This window comes from Phoca vitulina, unplaced genomic scaffold (assembly GCF_004348235.1).
Source record: "Phoca vitulina isolate PV1807 unplaced genomic scaffold, GSC_HSeal_1.0 scaffold17, whole genome shotgun sequence".
In the NCBI taxonomy this organism is placed as follows: domain Eukaryota; kingdom Metazoa; phylum Chordata; class Mammalia; order Carnivora; family Phocidae; genus Phoca; species Phoca vitulina.
The window spans coordinates 24,403,590-24,429,272 of NW_022589720.1; the positions used below are offsets into that span (position 1 = coordinate 24,403,590).

At 37.3% G+C, this 25,683-nt stretch overlaps 1 protein-coding gene across 3 annotated transcripts in view; it reads left to right on the top strand.

The window, feature by feature from the left end:
* CDH6 (cadherin 6) overlaps nt 1-25,683 on the top strand; it is a 124,731-nt gene that overhangs the window by 87,303 nt on the left and 11,745 nt on the right. For all 3 annotated transcript variants that reach the window (XM_032415144.1, XM_032415142.1, XM_032415143.1), the window contains 7 exons: nt 6,623-6,917; nt 9,962-10,081; nt 12,094-12,261; nt 14,352-14,539; nt 16,630-16,883; nt 21,925-22,061; nt 24,816-24,937. In XM_032415144.1, the coding sequence (XP_032271035.1) occupies nt 6,623-6,917; nt 9,962-10,081; nt 12,094-12,261; nt 14,352-14,539; nt 16,630-16,883; nt 21,925-22,061; nt 24,816-24,937 (1,284 nt within the window). The remainder of the gene's footprint in view (nt 1-6,622; nt 6,918-9,961; nt 10,082-12,093; nt 12,262-14,351; nt 14,540-16,629; nt 16,884-21,924; nt 22,062-24,815; nt 24,938-25,683) is intronic.

A 25,683-nucleotide genomic window follows, 5' to 3' on the forward strand; every position in this document is an offset into this window, starting at 1 on the left:
GGTAGTGATTGTTAAATGATCTGGCAACTTCAGGAATGTAGAACCTTGGTACATAGAGTTATACTAAAATCAAGCAAGACAGGAGATGGAGGACACTAAGATTTATTGATTGCTTTCTATGTGTCAGAAACCTTCACTGATTATTGATATTTTGTCCAATTTTATCTTTACAACATTCATTCACTCATTCTTTAAAATCATTCATTATTGAGGACCTATAATGGGCTAGTATGTCAGGTGCTGAGAATATAGAAATGAACCAGACAGTTTGGGTGCCTTCCTTCATGAAACTTCCAGTCTAGCTAATTGCTGATTGCAACATGAAAACAAGTCATCAAAAAGACAGAATCCGCTAATGGCTAAGTGGGGAATAAATTGAGAATGTATAGCAGAGGAATCTAACTTAGACTAGTAGTTTAGGGAAGGCTTTCCTGAGGAGATAGAGATTACGCAGACCTGATATATGAGTGGGATCACCCAGGTAAAGTTGTTCAAAAGGACTTTATGCCAAGGGGGCCATATGCAGGGAAGCCTAGATATGAAAGAGACTAACACATCCTTTCGATACAATAAGCAGAGTATGCTGAAATAAGGAGTGTCAGGGAGAGAATGGTGGCTGAGGAGGCTAGTGAAGGGGCAGAGACCACAGTGGACTTTGGAGGCTGTGTTAAGGAGTGAGGATGGGCACTTTTATCCTGAGAGTAAAGAGAAAACCCTGGAGGATTTAATTAGAAGAGAATGGCATCCTTAGAGCTGGTGTTGTTACTGTTTAAGTTGGGCTAGTTACAGAAAGGAAAATAGACTAAGAGGAAGCAAGACAGAGTGTGTGTTAGGAGGTCCTCACTGCAACAAACCAGGGAGAAATGGTGGTGACTTGGACCAGGGTGGTGGAAAGGAAGACAAGTAGGTGAGTCGAGATAAGAGGTAGAATTGACAGGAGTTTGGTGGCTTAATGAAGTGGATGATGGAGGTAGAGGGGAGGGTCTAAGATGACTGGGGTGGCCTTCACAGAGACGGGACATACAGAGGAGAAGCAGATTTGGAGAGAAGGTGATGAAGTCAGTTGAGAAGTCCTGAGTGTAAGTTGTCCAAGAGACTCGCCTGGAAATCAAATGCATCTTTGACTCTGGATCTTGAGAAAATGGTCTGCCCTGGGGTCATCTATAGATTTGAGCATCAAGGGCACACAGATAATATTTGAATACAGGAAAATAGAGAGATGATCTCATCAGGGGAGAATATGTGAAATGAGGAAAGACAAGGACCTAAGACATGGGCCTAAGGGTGACCAACTTTTAAGGGACAAGTAGAGGAGGAATCGCTGGAAAAGTTCATTATTCTGAGGTTCTATCTTAGAGATGACAGAATGAAACTAAGTTAATCTAACTAATTTAGTTAATTAGCAGGAAAGTCAGAATTCAGACTCCAATCTTTCCACCTTCTGAATACTTCATGTTTATGATGCGAGAATGATTTATTGAAGCATTTCTCTGAGTTAGGCCTCCTGTGAGGCATTTTATATATGTTATTTTATTAATTTTCAGAGCAACATACTTGTAAACTCTGTATCATTATTCCTATCATAGAGATGAGAAAACTGAGACGTGGAGAGATTAACTAAGTTCCCCAAAGTTACACAGCTAGTACCTAGCATGCATTTCCACCCATTTCTCTCTCTTTTTTTTTTAAGATCTTACATTTTTTAAGTGATCTCTACACCCAATATGAGGCTAGAACTTACAACTCCGAGATCAAGAGTCGCATGCTCTACCGACGTGAGCCAGCCAGGCGCCCCATGCCCATTTCTTTCCCCTACCCAGGTCTATAGTTAAGGCAGTGGTTCCCAAACTTGAACACTCATTAGAATTACCTGAGGGCTTCTCAAAACACACACTGCTGGGGGCTCCTGGGTGGCTCAGGCGGTCACGTGTCTGCCTTCGGCTCAGGTCCTGATCCCAACGTCCTGGAATTGAGCCCGCATTGGGCTCCCTGCTCAGTGGGGAGTCGGCTTCTCCCTCTCCCGCTCTCCCTGCTCATTCTCTCTCTCTTTCAAATAAATAAATAAAATCTTTAAATACACACACACACACACACACACACACACAGAGAGATTGCTGGACGACACCCCTTGAGGTTTTGATTTTGGAGGTGGGTGGGGCCTGAGAATTTGCCCCATTTCTAACTAGTTCCAACAACCTGCCACAATAACATGCTACCATCAGCGTTTTCATTTGTAAAGCAGTCATCAGATATAAATTAGTTAACTTATACTAAATCATTAGCATTCAAATACAGCATATTAAAACATGTAACATAAAATTTTATTGAAAGATACTTTTATTTACTGGCCCTATAATCTCTAAAACAGAATCTACTTCTAATTCCTGCCACGTACTTCAAGCAAGGTTGAATGTCTTCCTGGTATAAACTCTACCCAACAAGCCTTCACACTTGCATTATGTATCATGCATTGTGTAGAGAGATGTATGTATATATACATATATACTTATATATATATTGAATTCAGTGAAGCCTCAGTTTGTCCTAACTTGACTGTAGACTTATTTTCTTAATTTAAAATAATAGTCAATCTAGTTAGCAAAAAGGTGTTCTCTCTCTCTCTCTCTCTGCTATCACTCCAGTTTCTCCACATCAGTCCCATTCAGACACCTTTTCACAACTGTTCTCTGACTTCCGTGTGATATATCTGATTGCCAAACTTTACCTTTCACAAATGGCCACATAACATTTGCACTACACTCTACAAGCATATTCGCCATAATCTAATTTTTTTTTTTTTTTTACCTCAGCAAAAAATCCTATAACCCCTTTCAGGCTGTTGTGGGTCATTCCTTTGGTTTAGACTCTGTTTTCTGTCTCAGGGATGCATATGCTTAGAAGACTCAGTTTGATTACTGACTCACACAGTGACTCAGTGACACACAGGTAATGGGAGGCAGAGGGCGGCATTAGCTCGTTTCATAAACCACTAAAAATCAGCACAATTAGTGTTATACCTTTGAACTGGAGTCCAAATCCAGTTGAGAGCTGGGACATAGAGCCGGTAAAAACAGCCCAGCGCTGCTCTGGCGTGATCCTCCGTGGGGCCGTGCGTGTCTACAACCCCAAATCCCCGTCTTTATTTGTCAGTGTGTTGCACTTGAAAATAACAATAAATCAACAGAAAAACAAAGACCACAAGCCCCTTCTGGAACAAAATGCTGCAAGTACAGTAGTAAAAAGTCCTGCCAGCCCCCAATGAGATGTGACTTTCTGAGGAAAGTGGATAATTTTTACTTGATGGTGAATCGTTAAAAGTGAGCCAGATGATTAAACTTAATGGAACAGCCACATTAAACTGAAATTAGTAAAAACATGCCTCGGGCAGCCTACAACCTTTTATTTGTTGTTGTTTAACTTCTGCCTTTTACAGTGGCCATGATGAATGACATCACAAAAGAAAAAATCCAATTAAAATCTAAGTGCTCAATAAACCCCTAATGTCTGGTTGCCACCGCCACTTTCTCTAGCACTGATGTCTTATGTTTCCTCTTTTCCCCAAGAAGAGAGAAAAGAACTGGCCCCAGGGGAGTTCAGCGGAAAGGGAAAGAACACACCAAGGCTCCTGGAGGTTTCTGCTCTCTGCACTCTCTCAGAAACAGGCACTGCACTTTGAGGGGGATGAGGTTAAATTGTTTTATTATCAGACAACACCTGCGTAAAGAGATGCATTTTTTCCACTAGTTTTCAAATATTGATAAATCAGAGTTGGGATCTGGAGAGCAATCCTGTTCATACTCTTAGTCGGTGTCTCCACTGCCCTTTCATACCGTCTCGGGTGTTTGTTCTATAAGTCACTGAAATGGTCTCTCCTGACAGCTAAAAATAAGTTTCTGATTACTTTTACCTGAATAAATCTTGTGACCAGATGTGGTATTCACCTACTAAGTGTGCAACAATTACATATTGAGAGTGATGAAAGAACCAGCAAGGGAAGTCTACAATCTAGTGGAAGGCAGAGTATCATACATCACATGGAAAGACAGCAGCTGCCACCCAGTAGAAGAATACTAGCTTTTGATGACAGATTTTGCCTTAGAGAGGCCATGCGTTTGTAAAATTGGGTTTTCAAAGTCCTTACAACAAAGTTCTCAAAGTCAAAATAAGAGTCAAAACATGCTTATTATGAATGAGAAGCTAACAGGAATGGTATCTTAAAATGTGCTTTTACGGCATGTTTACATAGGAGTTAATATAGAATTTGTACATAGGCTCTAATTAGATCTTCCTGATCCACTTGTCCTGTGGTTCTATTATCCTCATTTTATTGATAAGGATCTTGGCTCAGGGAGGTTAATTGACTCTGCTATGATCTTACACGTGGTGAGTGAGAGAGAATGAACACAGCTCCTATTTGGAACTCTGGTGCGGTGCCCCCCCCCCCACACTCTGCCAGGTTTGCTGACCATGGCTGCCCGGAAGCCAGATCCAATGGGCAGTGATGTTGGTTTCATTACTCATGAGTTAATGAAATAGCTTTTTAAGAGCTCTCTTCAGTCATTAGAATTTGACAATGGAGAGTTAAACTTTCCCCAGTGGCTCTTTCTGTGTAATCACGGTTTCAACATTTCCTTAGCATATCACATTACACAAATCATGGAATCCTCTTTTGTTTTACATTTCTTATGGCGTTTGTCTCACTTCTAAGCAATTCCCTCCCCATTCCCATTTATCTTCCATTATTTCTGCCAAATTGCTTTCAAGGCTACTAATTGTATGAATAATATTCTCTTCCTCAAACTCTGCTATTAACTAGCATTAGCTGTGTGGCTTTGGACACAGTCTCCCAATCTCTATAAAAACAGGGAGGTTGCACCGAAGAATCTATAGGGCCTCTTCTTGTGCTCAAGTTCTAGTCTTCTGACTTTCACACAAGGTGTATGATTTTGAAAACACTACATAAACCAGAGCCTTGGTTTTCTTGATTCTACGATATTGGATTCAGTTGGCTCATGGTCCCCAAAGTGTGTTTCTTGGAAAACTGTCCTCGGGAATGCCAACATCCAAAAAGGATTCTTCACCCAGGAATGTTCAGGAAAGCTAGATTAAATAAAATCAAGTACAGTTTTGAACTGTGGGCATTCACAGCCTTTAATATATTAACTGGGTGACGCCCAAGAAAAGAAGTAGAAGTATTTCCCAAACTTATGGGAGCACAGAACCCCTTTTCCTCAGCATTTTGTATAAATGATAGTCCATGAGATACACTTTCAGAAAGGCTGGATTCGCTTACTTTAAAAGTCCCTTTTTGGTTCAAGAGTCTGTTTTCAAATGTGCTTGAAGACACTACTTCAAGCATTTCGTGTGATATTAATCAACAGGACACTGGGTCGGCTTACCCCTTGCTATTGTTGCCAATCTTGTTGTAACGTGGCCCACACTCTGTTTAGACAGAGCTGAAATAGGTTTAAGGACTAGCTACCTTCCCAATAAACTATCTCTTCTGTACGTAGCTGATACTTATAACTAGGATTTTAAAATAGTTCTCCTCAATTTTCACTTCTGCAAATTTGTGAATAGGGTTAGCTTATCTGAAGACCTAAGAAAATTCCTTCTAAACTTTTTCTAATGGGAAAAAGGGAACCAAAGACACAACAGGAACTCAACACTCTAGAAATCATCGCTGAGATACGCAACGTGGGCAATTCATCAAAGTTAGAATCATTATCTTTCATTTCAATGGTATATTAGCATTCACTTCAACCTTTAACCCAGACGCCTTTCACTGACAGTCTTATCAGAGCCTCTGCTGGATTACCTTCAGGAGCAGGGCACCCACTACTTCATAATGCAGACTATTCCATTTTAAGTCTGGCTCCACTTTTTAGAAGATTCTCACCTATATTAAATGAAATTCTGAGTAGTAAATATTCTTGTTCTAAGTGACCTTGTAAATTGCCTAGTCAAGGGATTTTCAAGGCACTGTTCATGACAACACTTACGATGTTTCTCAAATGCTTTGAGCTGAATTTCATAAGTAATTAAATAAATATCACATCTTCCCAGAAAAGTGATTATAAACTCCAACATATAAGACTCAAGGAGACTGGGTAGTTCCCTAAATTCACCAAAATGGGAATATATAGAGGTAGAATGTACTCAGGTCTCTGTTTCAAAAACCAAACTCCTTTTCTCAATAGCATATCACTTCTCTTGCATGTCCAGATACATAAAAGTGAGGAGGAGAGTGTATTTGTAAAATCTGAATGCTGTCAGGAAAATAGTTAAAATAGTTTCATTCTAACCAGGCCAATATGTCTTTGGGCATCTTGCTATTACTCTGGCCTTTAGAATTCCCTTCTCCAAAACAAGGATTATTACATTTTCTATAAGCTCTGTTCCAATTTTGGAAATTTGTATGATTATAAGGCAACATATTCATTAATGAATGGTATTACTATTGAGGATTTAAGTAAACAGTGAGAAAAACAAAACAAAACCCAAACCTGCATCCCTCAGAAAGGACTGAATGAAAGTTGACATAGCAAGCATCATAAAGACAAACAGTTTAGAATCACATGCTTGACTTTTACTTTCTTTAATTTTTTTTTTTCTACACTAGTTACATTCAGACCAGGATAGAGGAGATGGATCACTTAAATATATCCTTTCAGGAGATGGAGCAGGAGATCTCTTCATTATCAATGAAAACACAGGGGATATACAAGCCACCAAGAGGCTGGACAGGGAAGAAAAACCTGTTTACATCCTTCGAGCTCAAGCTATAAACAGAAGGACAGGGAGGCCCGTGGAGCCCGAATCCGAATTCATCATCAAGATCCATGACATCAATGACAATGAACCAATATTTACCAAGGATGTTTACACGGCCACTGTTCCTGAAATGTCTGATGTTGGTGAGTGAGATGCGATTTCAACCATACAATGTTTCTCCTCTAGTACATCAACTGAATAAAGGATCCTATGAGTGAAATTTACTGAGTTGAGTGAATTTAGATGCTAAATTCCAAAACTATCCTATTTCAAACACTGCCTTTATGACCTTTTTTGTAAGTGCACCTGCGTTTCCTAATATTACTTTAGTCTCATTTTATCATTATCTTTAAGAAAACAGCATTTCCTCTAATGATGAAGGGATGAAAAATGGCAGGCAAGAACAGGAGGAAGAAAGAGACATCACCTCATCTACTTCTTGCCCCCCCCCCCCCCAGGTGCCCACTCTCGTCCTCAGGCTGAGAGATAGCAGCCCTCTCCACCTCTCTTAGCACATATTGGTACTGGGCCTGAGGTGAGGATTTCCCCAGTGTAGAACAAAAGCCTGAATCTACAATCCAGACTGAAGAGTAATGACATTTGCTTTAATTAACTATGTTTTTGGGAAAGAGACCCAAAGAAAACTTAAAAAAAAATCCATAAACAATGTGCAGATGATGATGTCTAGGGGATATATCCTTTACTAAGTGATGGAAATTAAAAGATTCTCATGACATTAATATGGTGAATTAATATTTTGTGCACAATTCTACTACCAATTTTAAAGTTAATAAGTACAGCTTTAATTTGCTTGAGTTGGGAGAAGGTTAACAGAATTCAAATTTAAAAAAAAATCCTACTGACATCACTCTTAGCCACATTAAAATACTTCATGGGAGAGAGTAACAAATTTTAAGCTACTTGTATAAAGGCTTATTTTTGTTTTCATTCAGTGTCAACTTCAGAAGGGCTAAGTTACATAATAATAACTTTTCCATAATCCTGTGAGTCAGATATCAGAGGCATTTTAGGTCAGAGTTCCAAGACTTGGAAAAACCTAATCTAGGGAAATGATTGTAAACCCTCTAAATCTTTCTCATCAAGAAGTCGCTCATCTCATTACTAAAAGCCACTCTGTTTTGTTAGAAAAACCACAAACCATCAGCAAAGCAAAAGAGAGGGATTCGAACTCTTTTAAAAGGAGGATTTGTTAGGAAAAAAGTACTTTTCCTCTATGGGGTAAAAGGCAGGAAGAATTAACGAAGCACCTCTCATCGTCAGCACCACCCAGTAAAACAGTTTCCAGAAAACAAAACTTGATGTGCAAGGTGTCATTGCACAACTCTAGGGGGTGCCATTTACTTTTGAAGCCATTATAGAATTAATATGTATTACCAATATTTGGGGGGTAGCTAGGAGTAACATGTCTTGAGGAAGGGAAGGCTTTCTCATTTGCACACAGGCACAGTTATGTTCATATTAACCATTATCATAAATTAACATATCATTATGATGATATAAAAAAGCATCTTAAAGAAATTACATCATGATTGTGGGGCAGCAGCAGGGTGGTATAAATGGGCTTTGGTGTCAAACAGACCTGAGTCTGAAATTCTACTAATAAGCAGCAACTTGATGTCTCTGATCCTTCAGTTCCATATCTACAAAAATAATAAAGGTCAGCTCCTAAGGATTATCATGAGGATGAAATGAGAAAACAAGTGCAGAGCCCCCGGGATAATATCTGGCAACTAACAGGTGCCCCAAACATCCAGATAATCATATTCTAAAAGCATTCAAATTTTATTTTGATGTCAAATAAGAATGTGGGTGTTTGTTGACTTCTACTATTAGCTCTCGCTCTAAAATTATATAATGCTCTCATTCTCCCCACCTTCCTTCCCACATTACAAGGACGGGAGCTCTATCTCATGCGTCAACATACTACATCCAGAGCATCCAACCCTAACACAGTACAATATATTTGTTCAAAAAACAGGATTGGTCAGATATTACAAAAGCAATGTAAAACTTCTAATATTCCCTGAATGTAACTTCCCTGTCCTTTCCATGGACTGGAGACCTCTAACAGTATGCTTACCATTTATCTGATATGAATATCAAAAGTCAGCCATGAGATGATCTTCATCAGAAGGTCTTACCCTTTTTGGAAATCACAGATCCCTTTGAGAATCAGATAAAAATCTATGGATATTCTCTTCAATGAAATAGACACGTAAGCATAAATACAAAAATCTGTGTGGAATTTCATGGGGGTTAGGAATACTTTGAAGGTTATTAGGCGACTGCAGTCCTTAAAACAAGAATGCTGATCTAAAATATTATAGCCTTCTTTGTGCATTTAATTATAATAATTTTTTTTGGAATTACAGGCTCCAGATGTGAATACTCTGGTGTTTTAATCAATCATTTAATCCAACACTACCTCTTTTAAGGTTCAAGGTCTTTCAACCTCTTAGAATTATTAGGTAGATTTATTATTTAGGGTGCTTTTATTTGCAAGTAACAGAAAACCTAACTCAAACTAGTTTAAACAGATAGAAGTATTTATTGACTTAAGTCAGACTTAAGTCAAAAGTTAAGTGGGCTTTGGACATGGTTTGATTTGGGTTCAATTATTTCTCTGAAATTTTCTGTCCTATTCAGCTTTGTCCTCAGGCTGGCATCTCTGAGGTCACAAAGTAGCTGCTGCACTGACAGGCCCTCGATAAGCACATTACAGTCCAGGAGAGAGAGCACCTATGACACAGAATTCCCAACAAAATCACAAGTGGCTTCCTGATTGGAGAACCCTGAAACTAATCCCCATAAACAAAGGAATGCAAGATGCTGACTGACTTAGGTCTGGATAACCTCCAAGGATGACCATACCAAGAATCCAATCAAATCTCAACCTTTGGAGATTGATTGGAATTGGTTCCACCAAAGGTCATGACCATCCCCATGCTTCTCTTTAACCTAACCCTTACAACATTTAGAATGTTGATCACACTCCTTCAGAGTGAGAAATCCAAGGCTATTTAACCTAGTACTGTCCTGAAGTTCTCCACTCCCTTGCCATGATAGTTTTGTACAAAAGTAAGATCATGCTTTCTCTTTCTGTGTGTGGGTCAAGGATCCATATGGACCCTTAATTTATTTTCAATTCATGTTTCTATCATTACAGGCACATTTGTTGTCCAAGTTACTGCAACTGATGCTGATGATCCAACTTACGGGAACAGTGCTAAAGTTGTGTATAGTATCCTACAGGGGCAGCCCTATTTTTCAGTTGAATCAGAAACAGGTTAGAATACCTTTTTGATCTTCTTTTTACAATCTGTAATTTTAATTGACATGTTCAGCTGAGCTGGCATATTTTTTAATAAAAACAATTAGTATAATTGAATTTTCTTAGATTCATCTGCCAAGTACCAGCAATATACTTGTAAACATGAAATCCACATCATTTCAATCAAGAAATCTGACAATGGATGTTTCATCCATTATGTTTACATAGGGTAGATTCAGAAAAACTTCTACAATGTTATTTTTTCTTCCAGTTTGGGGTGAAGTTAAAGACCAGTCCCTCCTGATAGCCATTAGGGCTATTTACAAATATTCCAATTTGTCTTTTTCTAGTTATTTGGTATCTCTTTCCACTGCTCTGAAGATAGAGGTAGACAGGAGATTTGTCTGGGCCAATAAATGTGGCTGTGATCCGAGTCACTTGCAAGCAGAACTTTTAGACTTGGTGCACAATCCACATTCCTCTCCTCCTGCCACCGAGATCACAGATGGAAACCAATGTTGACACTGGTCTCCAGCCTGGATGTCTGTTTTCCTGAGCAGAGCTTCTTGCTGGCCTACTCAGAGCATGAAAAAAAATTAATGTTAGCTGTGTTAAGCAAGTAAGATTTTGCCTTGTTTGTTATGACATTGTCTAGCCCATCCTAACTGGTACCATCCTAATAAACAAAGTGGATTCCTTAATGGAATCCTTGTTTTAACATCTCATTTTTCTGCATTTTCTCCACAGAGTAGCATATTATCTTATGATGAATTATTTCTTAGGAAATATTGTCTGTGCTGTACATTAAATTCTACACATATTTTTGCTATCATAATAGGAGTTGAGTTTCTTTCGTACATTTTTCAAGCATCCATTATTGTTAGTAGAAATCAAAACTTTTCTAGATTACTAGATCCAGTTGGAAATTGATGTGTTAAGAGGTGCAATGAACTTGGCAAGAATCCCAAGGAGAAAGAAAATGCTGAGTTGAAAAACAATAAGGATGAAAAATTAGAAATATCTAACGTAAAGAACAAAAGGCTAAGGGGATCTCCTGTATTTAAATGGAGAAGTACTGTGATTGGACAACAGGATGCAGCTGCAATTTCACTGAAGCCAGGACTCTAGGAATAAAATTGACCTGTTGTCTGAGGTATTCGTGTTAAAAATTAAAAAAAAAAAAAAAAAGATACTTTCAGCTTCGTTAGTTGTTAAGCAGTGGAATGTGCTACCAGAGAAGGTTATAAAGCCTTTAAAGCTTTCAAAGCCTTCAAAGCCTATAAAGATTTTTGAAAGAATGTTGTTAATTTAAGCATAAAGCCTACATAGAGATTAGGCAAACTTTTAGTTCTTTCAACTACTTGTTTTATAACTACCTGACAATAGAGAGAAATTTAACCTAACATAAGAATATTGGTCACTGCTGGGACCAGTTGAACTCATGCTCACATCAGCTTTAGGAAAACTTCAATTTTCTAGGATCACACAGATGATAATTATGGGAGAACTGATGCTGTGTTTTCTTAAGACCATAGTTTTGTGGTTTAGAAAATGCTCCGAACATTCATTATGGTAGGTATATTTGATGGGCAATTAGCCGATTCAGTAAAGTGAAACTCAAGAGTCAGTTCAAGGAAATGGCTTAACAATTTCCTCATAGTACACTTAAATGTCTTTTATCAAGCAGCTAAAGTAGGATAACACTGTACCACATTCCAAGTTATATTTTGCTATGTAATCTTATAACACATGATATTTATACTACCTACAATCTATACTACTGCACAATTGGCTTGTACTACTCTCCTTGTATGATAGGTGTTTGTTTGTTTGTTTTAATGGATCTATCTCCCCTTTGTGGTTTTAATTTCCTTCAGCATAAGGGCTACCTACAATCATCTCTAAGTCACCCATGACATCTGTATTGTGTTTTGCATATTGTGGATAACAATCCATGTTTGTAAATAAATGATTTGATAAAGTATTTTTAATACATCCCTTTTCACTTCTGAATTTCACATCCATAGGTATCATCAAGACAGCTTTGCTCAACATGGATCGAGAAAACAGGGAGCAGTACCAAGTGGTGATTCAAGCCAAGGATATGGGTGGCCAGATGGGGGGATTATCTGGGACGACCACAGTGAACATTACGCTGACTGATGTCAACGACAATCCTCCCCGGTTTCCCCAGAGTAGGAACATTTGATTGAATGAATTTCTTCTGTGCACTTTTGTAAAACTCTAACTTTAAGAATGATATTTATTTTCCATTATTATTAATTATCAATATTAGTGACCTCAGTAAGAACCATACTTTTATTAGCTGAGCAATTTCTGATATGGTTATTGTTGTAAAGCTAACACCATTGTTTTATTTTACCTTATTAAAAAGACTACCCCAGGCATTAATTTGCTTGTGCAGAACATATGTACACAAGCGTGCTGCTGTTTAAAAAAAAAAAAAACTGACTTTATGTTTTGTGAATTTAATCAGTCATGTAATCTCTTTTAAATCCTCACAAAGCTTTATAAGGGGAGGATTTATCATTTTACTGTTTCTAAAAATACAATCGGGGAAATAACCATGTACTTAATCCATTTATAATCATAAACAGTTTTCTATATTATGATTAATTGAGATACGGAGAGTCTTCTCTGTAATCATTAACTCTCATGACTAGATACAAGGAAAAACGACCTTCTTAAATGCCCACTTTGTATCAAGCAGTACACTAGAGCCCTTCATATAGAGCACCTCAAGTGGGTACTGGTTTTAATGTGATTTTTCTTCCAGGAACAAAATTCATTTCTGACCATGATCTAAGTAAACTACCTGAATCCTGTCTTCCAGGAGAAAATAGCTGCCCACTATTAAAAAGAATGCCCACTTACCCAATCATGGCATTTCTTTAAAGTTGGTCAGCTAATAGGGGCTTCTTTTATAATGGAGATACACATGGATCAACAGGAAATCATTAAATTATTTTTTAGTTTTTTCAAGTATTTAATCACAGCTAAATGCAAAAAACAGAGCATCAAACTAATTTCTGATTTAATGAGTAGAAGAAAAGCTTTATAGGCCCTAAAACTTTCCCCCCCAGAGGCCTGAAATGACAATATCAGAATCAGCAATACTGTGCCCCAAAACCTCCTTTTCAATAGGGGAATGCCCCGGGGAAGGATAACAAAACGATTTGCCAGCACCTGGAATACCACAGGGACCTTACCTCACTTTGCTCTCTCCTTGGATGACGTGATCATTACTGAATAATGTACTAAAGCACAGGAGGGGAGAAAAACTCTAGAGGAAAACCTTGGCTTGTGTTATCATTCTGCCAAGGATGAGCCCAACATTTACTGAATGGATGAATATTACTGCATGACTATATTCTAGTGGTGTCATAGTCTCATAGTCTATGTCTTTTCCAAAATAACTTGCATGGATGGTTGGCAAAATGTAATGGGTGAGAGTAAAATAAATTTTGTTCTTATTCTTTTTTTTTTTTTTTCTCCTAAGTACATGCTGGTCTGGTGGATCTAAGTTTGAAACTCATATGCAGTTTCCTTAAACTAATTTTGCAACATGAGGACATAAGAAAAGTGTACATCTATGAAATACAGGTTTTAAATCAGCAATACAGATAGAAGAATAGGAGAAACCTATGCATAGAAAAAATACTGTCATGAAATTTAAAAGAAAAGATTAGTCGAAGAAACAATTAGGTGCTTTCTCTCTCAATGCGTCTAATGTGTATCCCTAACTGCAGCCAGACCAGCTCCCTGTGTGAGTGAGTGTCTGCTTGGATACATCCTCTAGATCGCTGTCATTTATTTTCACCTCCAGTTGTTATTAGCAATGACACAAAGAACCCTTTTAAGAACTACCTCATAATTGGCTTGAAGTCACAGGTCAGGTTAAATTCTTTCCCATTCTTTCTGCTAAGATTATTCAATGGGGGCTTCGAAACCTTGTGCACCACCCCCACCCCCAGCAGCTTAGTCTTTCTTGCCATCATACCCATGAACCTGGAGGCCTATTTACAGGACAAAAAAAGTGTTCTCCATCTGCAAAGAGACAGGTCATGACAGAAGAAATATTCTTAACAATCATGAAAGTAAGGATGTAAGGAGGATAGAGCACCATTAATTATCGTGAGGAAAGCACAAATCTGATTGCATCCGTAGTAATGTCTGAAAGAACTGTTAGAAAATAGGTTTTGTCTTTATTATGATAGAGCATCCTTCATCTGTGCTTGACTTATATCTGTCTGGTGATTAATAGGTACATACCAGTTTAAGACCCCCGAATCTTCTCTGCCCGGTACACCGATTGGCAGGATCAAAGCCAGCGACGCTGACACGGGAGAAAATGCTGAAATTGAGTACAGCATTACAGAGGGAGAGGGGCTGGACATGTTTGATGTCATCACTGACCAGGAAACCCAGGAAGGGGTCATTACTGTCAAAAAGGTAATGCCATTTGTTAGCTACCATGCAAATGACACATTCACTTTTCTCCAGTCCCCGAGTAACCGGGGTAATTACATCTCACATGAACGTTCCTCTAGATTCTTATTTTACTAATTTTTTTTTTTTAAACACCAAATCTAATGGTTGGCTTTTAGAGGTCCTCGATAATCTGATGTATTCATTAATTTCATACTTTTAATAAATTCTTATTAAGAACCTCCTAATAAGTAAATAAATGACACAAATAAATAATATACATTAAAGCACATAAAATAAATATTGTCAATGGAAAATAAGCAAACAGTGCCAGACACTGTTCTAGATGCAGGAGGTGCAATAGTACATTCAACAGGATGGTCTCTGCTTCCACAGAACTGCCAATCTAAGGCAGAAAAGAGACAAGGAAGCAAATAAGCAAACAAACAAGTGTATAGTTAGAAATTCTGATACATGCTTTGAAGGAAGAGAATAACACAAGCAGTGATAAATACGGCCTGAATTAGAGAGAGAGAGAGAGGATATAAAAAGACCACAGAAATAAATTAACACAAATTTCCTATGAGCTCTTTAGCTACTCTTTGGAACACGATAATAAATTTTTTATATTTCTGAATTCCAATTTTTGCCCTATGTACTCACTCACTATTCACCCCCAAAAATTGTCTAGGACCACAGGGCAGTACACAGAAGTGTGGAAAAATTTAAAACCAATAAACCGTGTGCTTCAAAGCTAACAATACATTAATTTTGGTTACCTTTTTTAATGATTGCACTTTCATCATGTACAGTGTAATATTTTCTCTCTTCTTTAGCACACTGTTATATTTGCTGGTAAATATAAGCATAGGTGGATGTAAATAACGAGAAAATTCTTTCCTCTTAAGCTTTGGATTACATGTCTTAATACCTGGGAACACGTTAAAACATGTTTAAGTGACACTCAGACCAATGTTTTATACTATAATATAATTAGGAAGCCCATTAGTGTGCATTAACCTTTTTAATTTTCTTAGTGCATTATCAGATTCAAACTGAAATTTTGCCTAGCCAACTAAATCACATTCACTAATATCTTGATTAATTGTGTTTCTAGTGAGCCTTGTCATATCATCATCTAAAACTAAAAGTCAGCAATAAGCATTTGGGTTCACTATGTCTCAAGAAGTAGAGACACTTTTCCTAAAGACCTCTGACAGCAATGATCATTACTTTCGTTGGCAAGTAATTAGCCCAATGCCCTTATCAGGATATCACTCGGAATATTTTATCAACTCATGCGCATGCACAAAAAAAAAAAAAAAACACAAAAACACACAAAAAAAAAAAAAACCACAAAACCATATTAAATCTATTTTATCTGAATGAGGAAAAGGGAGTCATGATGCAAACATGTGGTTCTCAATTCTGGTTGCACATCAGCAGCACTGGGGGAGGCATTTAAACATATAGATTCCCACCCCCACCACAGATATTTTGGTTTAATGATCCAGGGTGGGGTCCAGATACTGGCAAATTTTAAAACACTCATTAAGTGTTCAAGGACAGCCAGATGTGACAACATCTGACACATAATAATCTACTACGTATTTGCCAACTTGCCCCTGACAGGGCTCCCTCTAGTCAAATACAAGAATTTTTTTTAAAGGAGGTCTTATAAGACTCCTGCCTCCAGGTTCCCTTCCCTGTCCATCATACCTTGCACCCTTGCACCCACTTGCAAGGCAGCAGCATTACAGATACACACATATAATAGTGTGCTAAAGGAAAGAGAAACTATCACACCATACATGATGAAAGTGCAATCATTAAAAAAAGTAACCAAAATTAATTATTAGCTTTGAAGCACATGGTTTATTGGTTTTAAATTATTCCACACTTCTGTGTACTGCCCTGTGGTTTCAGCCCACACTTTTCATCAGGACAGTGTGGCATCTGAACTCCCATGCCTTTGCCCAATTTCACACTGTGTGGTGATGTTCCTAAGCAATACGGTCATATTCATTTACCCTAGATTTGCACTAAAAATGGCTCATGTCTTTCTGTGTGTCTTGGTTGCTTCCAATATGTCTCTTCCCCCTACCCTCCCCAAGCTCTTGGACTTTGAAAAGAAGAAAGTGTACACCCTTAAGGTGGAAGCCTCCAATCCTCATGTTGAACCCCGCTTTCTCTACCTGGGTCCGTTCAAAGATGCAGCCACAGTCAGAATTATGGTGGAAGATGTGGATGAGCCCCCCGTCTTCAGCAAACTGGCCTACATCCTACAGATAAGAGAAGATGCTCAGATAAACACGACAATAGGCTCAGTCACAGCGCAAGATCCAGATGCTGCCAGGAATCCTGTCAAGTAAGCACACTCCTGCGACCTGTCTCTTTCAGAAGCTTTAGCCGATTGCTATGCAAGTATCACCTGCAAGTTAGAAAATTAATCCTTTTTTCCAATGAGACACTTGTGTCTTCCTGAAAAACTACTCTAAACAGCATCTTTACTCTCCTTGCTCAACATAAACATTACTTTAGCAACACTGTAAATCTAAAAAACACAAAATTGGGGCAGGGGGACACACACAAAATGATCTATAGGAGTTGACTACTTACATGAAAATGGTATAAGGAAATACAACAGAATGGCCTGGAATTTTTCTTTAAGGTCTTAGATTTGTCAAAGAGTAGCATGGAGAGAACTCTGTGACTTTTAATAAACAAGACACCGGGCTGAGTCTGTTTCTCAAGTGTGTAAGAACATATCATGTAACACTTAGAAGCAGAATTATGCTCCATTTGGGTGCATAATGTTTTTCTTTGTCAGACATGGATAAAAATAAGAATCATCTCATGATATATGTCTGAGAAATCCTGGGGAAATTAACAGAGCTGAATTCTAATTTATACTATGGAAGCAAGCTCTATTTTCCCTGTACATTCCGTATACCTTAGCTGTAAATCAGGCTGTAAGGAAGCCTCATTGCTCTTTGAAACCACAGATGCTTTAGTATTCTAGAATTTTATCATGAGAGCACTGGAGTCAACAACTTCCAGCCTTGAGTCAGTAGCTTAGTTGACTAGATGAGAAAACTGCTAAATCAGAATATCATTCTATCAATTAGCCCCCATAAAAAAAAAAAAAAAAAAAGTAAGCAGACTGACAAGCTAGAGGAACTCTTGCCGGTGAGCCCACAGATAAATTCTGATCAGGGCACCTGCCATATGCCAGGTATGTTCTAGGCTTTAGAGATACAATAGAGAACAATATCAAGTCCTGATCTCATGAAGCTTACATTCTAACTGGGGCAGACAGAAATAGGCAAACAACAAATATGAAGTATTTCAGGTAAAATACAGTGTAAGCAGTAAAATAAGACAGAGTATGGAAACAGAGGGTATCTGGGGTACCATTTTACATAGGGTAGTCAGGCCTGCCCTTGGTAAGAAATCATTTGAGTAAAGATTTGATTGAAATGAAGGGATGAACTATGTTGATATCTGGGAGAAGAACATTCCAAGGAGAGGGAAAAATGAGGGTAAGGTCTGATACCAGAGCTTGCTTGGCATGAAGAAAGAGTAGCAAGGAGGTTTATGAGCTAGAAGAGAGCAAGCAAGGTGGGGAGTAGTTTGTGAGGCAACAGGGAGGTACGGTAAGTGGTGAGTGTGGCGGGTCCTACAGGGCATTTGCAGGCCTTGGTAAAGACTGGATTCTATTCTGATTGAGGGAGGAAGCCACTGCAAAGTTTTGAATAGGAGTATTAACCTAATCTAAAACTACTGTTTAAGAGGATCACACTGGCGGTCCCATGAAGAATATTATTGCAGATGAAAGAGTTTGAGATTCTAAAGCAATCATTTTCTAACTTTTCAGCCATGAGCTCTTTGTTCAAATGAAACCTTATGGCAAGTCCCACATCTAAAACACAAAAATGCCTAGTTTACTCTCAGGGAATAGTTTTAAATCAACCAGAAAATAGACTCTTGTTGTTTTATACGAGAATATCTATGAGAATATCTGTAGACTCCGTGAACTGGACTATAGTCAACCCAAAGTAGTCACATGTAAGCCCCACGGATCAAGTGTCCTTCCATATACATTTAATATTATTAATATGGAAAATGAACGACAGCCTTTGTTTGTACAACACAAATAATTTTAAGTACTTCACAACCGATTCTCTCACTCAGAGTTTGTCCTGTGTAAGGGAAAGATCTAGCAAGTCAATAATTTAAAAGGGTTAATGCTGGAAGTTCATATAAATATGAGCTTTGTTACCTCTTTGATCAGTCAACATGCTTTTAATTGAAAGAGATAATGTCTCCTGGGAATTTAGGCTGCATTTTTATGTTTATTTTACTTTTTATAATGAATACCATTTTAACCCACTGCATTATTTTATGTTTTATTAAAGGAAGTAGTTAGCTTGTCAGACTGGGTTGGCTGTCAGCTAATTTTGAATTTTTTTATACCAGCCTTTTCTTGGTACATATGGATTTCATATATAGATATAGACTGAAGGGTAAAAATACAAATAAGGATATATTGGTATATAAATGTATATTCCAGTGAGTCCTTTTATAGGACAAAAGTGATTCTCATATTGGGAAAGTACATCCACACATAGTTTTTGGCTATCCAAGATGTAAGTATTGAACAACTAAGGTGCTAGACAATATGTTAGGTACACAATTAATATTAGAGAATTCTCCCCCCAAACATTGATCTATCATTATGCAGGCACAAATCTTTAATTCTTTAATTACATAAAATAATTTTCTTCCAGTAACTTTATCACAAATGCCCTTTGACAATTCCATGGAAGAGCCTTATAAAATGTCACTCTGAAGAGATATTATGAAAAATTTACATGCAAACATATTTCCTTTCCTGACCCACAAATCTCCCTGACTTGAGAGGATATATTAGAAGACAAATTATTGAATCACGGCATATAATAAATTTCTGGGGGGGGGAAAAAGAGCTACCTAGCAAAATAATCTGCTATAATCATGTTAAGATTGATTACCTTGTTCCTTATCTGTTGTGACTACAATTAATGTGACTGGGCAGTAAATATACTAGATATGAATTGAAATTACTTTGGAAAGAAAAACAACAGACAGATAAGGCTTCATGTGCAAACATCTTTCCTAAACAATGTAGACATCTGAAATTTCCTATTAATTTTTAAATCTCCCAATTAAGGGAAAAACTCACGTACAATTTCGGTTTTTCCTAAGTAGTTTCTCTTTAAAATCAATAGCCACCTTCAACTCAAAATTCCTCACCCCATATTCTTTATTTCAAAGGCTTGACAGGAAAATATGCTTACTTGTAAAACTTAAAACCATAGCAGGAAGAAAACAGACAAAGAACAAGAAAAGGTTACTGCTGTATATAATTGTAACAGCTTATAAAGGCAATAAGCAGCATATCTTAAGCTTGACATTTTTCATGAGGGGAAAATATATTTGTAGGCTGTCATTAAATTTCTTACAAGATCTATGAATATTGAGATTTCCTTTTTGGGTAGTTATGTGCTATAAATATTTATCATTCTCAAATTAACAGTGAAGGCAGGTGATCAAGTTCAATGCTGTTGCCTAAATTCTGAATAAACATTGATTCATGACATAAAATGGTAAAAATAATGGCTGTTTTATCTGTAAGAGATGGACCCTTAATAATAAAATATAAGGTTTATATAAACTAAAATTAAAATTCTAACCTGACTTGAGATATATAGATATCCTTTTTGAACTTCTTAATTCTCTTTAATAGCAGGTTTAAATAGACTCCAATAATCAAATATCTATTTTATTTAGACCCTTGATATATGACAAAAATATATTTTATTTAAATAAAATATACTTATTATAATTCACCAGTTACATTTTGAAGTAAAATAATCAACTGAAATAGAATCTTGAACATGGTACACTATTACAAGTTAGTAACAAGAGCTTATTTTTCTTAGAGCATTCATAATAAGTCTACATGTGTATGATTTGTTGGTCATCTACTTAATTGTATTTCTACCAAGCCAATATTTTTAAATTTCCCATCATAACATAAATTTTGAGACTCTAGCTGAAATGGGCAATTTTTCCCCCTAATGACCTTAACATATCAACTGTCTCCTGAGTTTTCTCTTTAATGTCCCCTACATAAAACAGTGCATACATATTTTCCCCACATATAGCTATTCCAAAAACTGGTAATAAATTGATAAAGAAGATAACATTTCTCAAAATCTGCTAGTTTTCCATCAATTTCAGTGTTGAAAACTCTGTCCTCCTTTGATTTCTAAGACAACTCTCGGTTTTCTTTGAATTCTCTGAACTCCTTAAATAGTTCTCCAGTTCCTACTCTGCTCTGGGCACTGCTCTGGGCACTGTGGGTCCCCATTTTCTCCATTTAAGTGATTCTCTCCTTAATATTTTTCTCCCTTCACTGGACCTTCTCTTCCTAGACAATTGAACCGGAAATCTAAGTTGTCAATCCAGATCTTTCCCTTCCCAGGCTTTCCTTGATCACCCTCAGCTTTAATATATCGGGAACTTAGGCTCTTCCCCAAATCCTGTTCTTCTGTTCTTCTACCAGTTTGTGACTGCACCAGCTAACCATTCTCCTCAATTCAACCAGTGATCTTTGTTAAACGTGATTCAGATTGGAACATTTCCCTGCTTAAAATCCAGTGGTAGATTCGCATTGCTCTTAGAACAAATCCCAAATCCTTGCCATGGCCAGCCCATCCTTCCACAGTCCAGACTCTTGAATCTCTCCCCAACCTCATTTTCTATCTCTCTTTTCCCACCTCACTAACTGCAGCCACACCACCCAGTTTTTGCTTCTTTCTACATAATGATTTTTAAAACAAAGTAGATAACAGAAAACTAGACAATAACCCTGCTCATGCACAGGAACACCTGCATACACATTAAAGTTCTAAGGTTCTAAAAATTTGAGTTAAAATGTGACAATTACTATACAAACTTGATACAAATTATATATAAGAGAAACTTTATTGGTGATTCTCAAACTCACGCAACTTGTCTAATGGGTTTACCGTTAGGACCTCAATTGTAAAGAATTAATTTCCCAGAATATTTTGCTTAATACTGAGTTATAGATATGCAAATATGTGCTACAAGTAGAAAAAATTCATGTAACAAATTCTGGGACTAGTTTTAGGATGTGAGAATAACAAATACAAGGAAAACCTTTCTAGCATTGTATGGGGACAGACGGTAGCTAGACTTGTGGTGAGCATAGCATACATGTAGACCTGTCAAATCATTACGCTGGATGCCTGAAACGAAGGTAACTGTGTGTCAACTATATTTCATTTTTAAAAAGAAAAGAAAAGAAAACCATTCTAAATTCTACTCTGCATTTTTAGGTATTCTGTTGATCGACACACAGATATGGACAGAATATTCAACATTGATTCTGGAAATGGTTCAATTTTTACGTCGAAACTTCTTGACCGAGAAACACTGCTGTGGCACAACATTACAGTAATCGCAACAGAGATCAGTAAGTCTAACCTCACACCGCAGCTGTCCCCAGCTGACGGAGTACGGAGTGAGTGTCCCGGCAAGGGCTGGTGAAGTGAGGCTGAAATTCATCACCATGTACTGATACCCTACTCGCTACATATTGAGGGAAACAGCCCTGTAATGATTTGCAGTAATGTTTCTTCTGGGCATGTGTTAATTCATTCACAAATGCAGAGGCACCCGTGGATGATCTGTAGTTCAGAAATAATAAAATGAGAATGCATCTCTCAAATGAGGTTGAATTGGTACATATTGGATTTGATTCCAAAAAGCTTTATCAATTAGAACATAACAGAAGCAGCTGAAAAACATGGGCTCATGGTTGGAATTGGGAGGGGAGGGGAATCAAGTATATTAAAAAATGTAGGCATTACTTAGAAATCTTTCAGATATCTATTCTCCAGTTTTCTATAGAATTTCTAGTTCGAAATCGTTACAGAAGTAAGAGATATAAATTTTAGCTTTTCCACTGTACACCAAAGCGAGCAATCCAAACCACCAAGTAATCAATAAGATGTTTAGAGCAGATTTTATGGAAGTCCCCATGAAAATGAAGGCAAAGAAAAATAGTGCCAAATGAATGCTTCAGATAAAATGATTATACACAGTGAAAATTGTGTAATGTAAACACAATGTGTAGGCCTAAGTACATGAAAGAAAAAGTATTTTTAAAATAACATTTAAATGCTTAAAAATAAGCTTCCAAATTATAGCTCATTTTTTAGTTTTTGTTTTTGATTTTAAAAGTTCAAATATTTTTAGCTCAGTTGGGTATCTAGTGTGAAATATTCCATATCTAATGGTATATTACAGTAGTAACCTTTGTCAACCTAACTCATGAGATTTGAAATAGCTGAAGAATATTGAGTAGAATAATAAATAACCAATATGGGCAAAATGAAGCATTGCTTTGTGATAGCATTAAGAACTCCTAATTACAAATTCGTTAGGTAGGAATTTGCTCTCCAGAATTTATGTGGAGGGACTAATGCAGATATCAATGACAGAGCATACTTAAAGCTTTAAAATTACAAAATTATTTTTCACACTGAAAAGGACCATTTTTTATAACATCATGAAATTTTATGTTTTACTGAAGTAGTCATTTCATGTGTTTTTTAAGCTTTGTGCCTAAAATTTTTTTTTTTAAGACTTAATGTTTCTGTGATATATTTGAAAGTACTAGTGATAAAGACCTTTTAAAACTTCATTTTTGAAACAAGATGAAACCAGAGAGGGAGACAAACCATAAGAGACTCTTAATCTCAGGAAACAAACTGAGGGTTGCTGGAGTGGGGGGGCATGGGGTGGCTGGATGATGGACATTGGGGAGGGTATGTGCTATGGTGAGTGCTCTGAATTGTGTAAGACTGATGAATCACAGACCTGTACCCCTGAAACAAATAATACATTATATGTTAATAAAAAATTTAAAAAAAAAACTTCATCTTCGGCAACTCCAACTTTGGAATAATGTGAGCAACATTTTAGATGCAAAGGAGCTTAAGAATCTTATTGTCTAAACTTCTTAACTATCTTTGATGCAACAGAAGCCCAGAGCTTACATAAAACCAGCCCACTCCCATTCCAGGGCCTTGGTACTTGGTGTTCCTTTTATCTGGAGAGCCGGAAATATTCACATGGCTTAATTCATCTCTTTATTCATGTCTCTGTCCAAATGGCATCTCATCAGATGAGAATGAGCGGTGATCCCCCTCAAAGTAGCACCTCCACCTCTCTCCCATCCCTTTCCCTCTTTAACTTCTCCATAGCATTTACCATCTGATGCATTATCTATTTATGTGTTTACAGTTTATCTGCCCCCAGTAGAATAAAGCTCCAGGATGCCGGATCTGTGTTATGTCCCCCATGTGTCCCAGCACCCCAGAGAGTGGCTAGCACGTATTAGAAATGAGATGCTCACTAAATATTTATGTTGTGAACAGATATATAAGTGAAGTGAATGAGGAGCACTGAGCTCAGAGATTCCAATTCCTGATTCTTAGACCAAGAATCTGTCTTCCACACTACCCAAAATATTCATTCACCTCCAGTCTTCCAACATGGATGCTGCTCTCTCATTATCCTGGATGAACAGCCTGGGCTTTGGAGTCAGACAGACCCAAGTTGAAATCTAGGCTCTACTTCTTACTTATCATCTCTGTGAAGGTGGACAAATTACCTAACCTATCTGTGCCTCGGTTTCCTCATCTCTGTAGCAGGGTCAATAGCTGTATTTACCTCAAAAGTTTGTAAGGATTAAATAAGATAATATAGCAAAGTGCTGAGCACTACATCTAGCTTGTATTCAGCACAAAAACTAAAGAGCTAAGACCAAAACAACCATTGGTTTCCTTCACATTTCCCTCGATCTTTCTTTTGTACAATTTTCCCCATCTCCTTGCTTCTTTGGCTTCTCTTAAAATCTGCCTCTAGACGGCCTTTCCTGGATAGCTTTTCTTTATTTTGTGCAACTCTGGGGTTTGCTATCCAGTTGTACTCTATCCACACAAGTAGCTTTGTCTCACAGCTATCTCCAACAGGTGTATCCAACTCCAGAAGTACCAATCTAATTCTTTTTGGTGACTAAGTTGTACATAATGCCCTGTGGTACTCAGAGCAGCCTTGGAGAATCTGTGTATGAATGAGAAAGGAGTGAGTGACAATTGTCTAAAGGGGATTGGCGATGAATACATAAATGCCTATTTCTTTTTTTTTTGGCATGTTGCAGATAATCCAAAGCAAAGCAGCCGAGTCCCTCTATATATTAAAGTTCTAGATGTCAATGACAATGCCCCAGAATTTGCTGAATTCTATGAAACTTTTGTCTGCGAAAAAGCAAAAGCAGATCAGGTGAGTTTCATAAGAAAGCAAATTAATTCAGTCAGATTAATTTAGATCTTCTAATACACAGAGCTGAGGGCGAGTTTTTGAATTATCTATGAAGTATATGCTAACAAAATTAATACTATAAATAAGAACCAGAATGAATGTTTAACTTGCATAAAAGAACAAACAGTTTTTAAGAACTGGAAGTTCATCATTCTCAGAGACTGATGCTGATTCAAATCAGTCTTAAGTTTTCATTAAAATAGATTAGTCACAGCTTTATTGGAAAAAATCTTAATTGGTGAGCTTACTTTTAATTACCATATATACTGGAAAGCAATAACCAGAACATATTTTACAACTGTCTATAATTCATAGTTTCACTTATTTATATTGCCCATCTGTACAAGTAATACAAATTCGTGAATGTTTTCCTGTTTTACACATTTGTCCCTACCTGAAATAGGTCTTTTCTGCCAGTGATATAAAAATTATGTTACAGTTTGTCAAAATAGAAGTGCACTGTTAAAATACATATTAAAGCAGGAAGCTGAAGTTGTATTTTATGTACAAACTTTCTTGTTAGCTTTTAGGCAAGTCGATGGCTTATGTATATGTCAAGACTGCATTTCTAAACAGGCTGTGTCCAAAGAGTGCCTGATTTTTTTAGTTGAAATGTTTTCATAGATCATTGTGGTATTTTACAGCTTTGTGTCTCTCTAGGGCAGTGTTTCCCAACCCATGTGATTTTGCCCCCAGGGGACATTTGG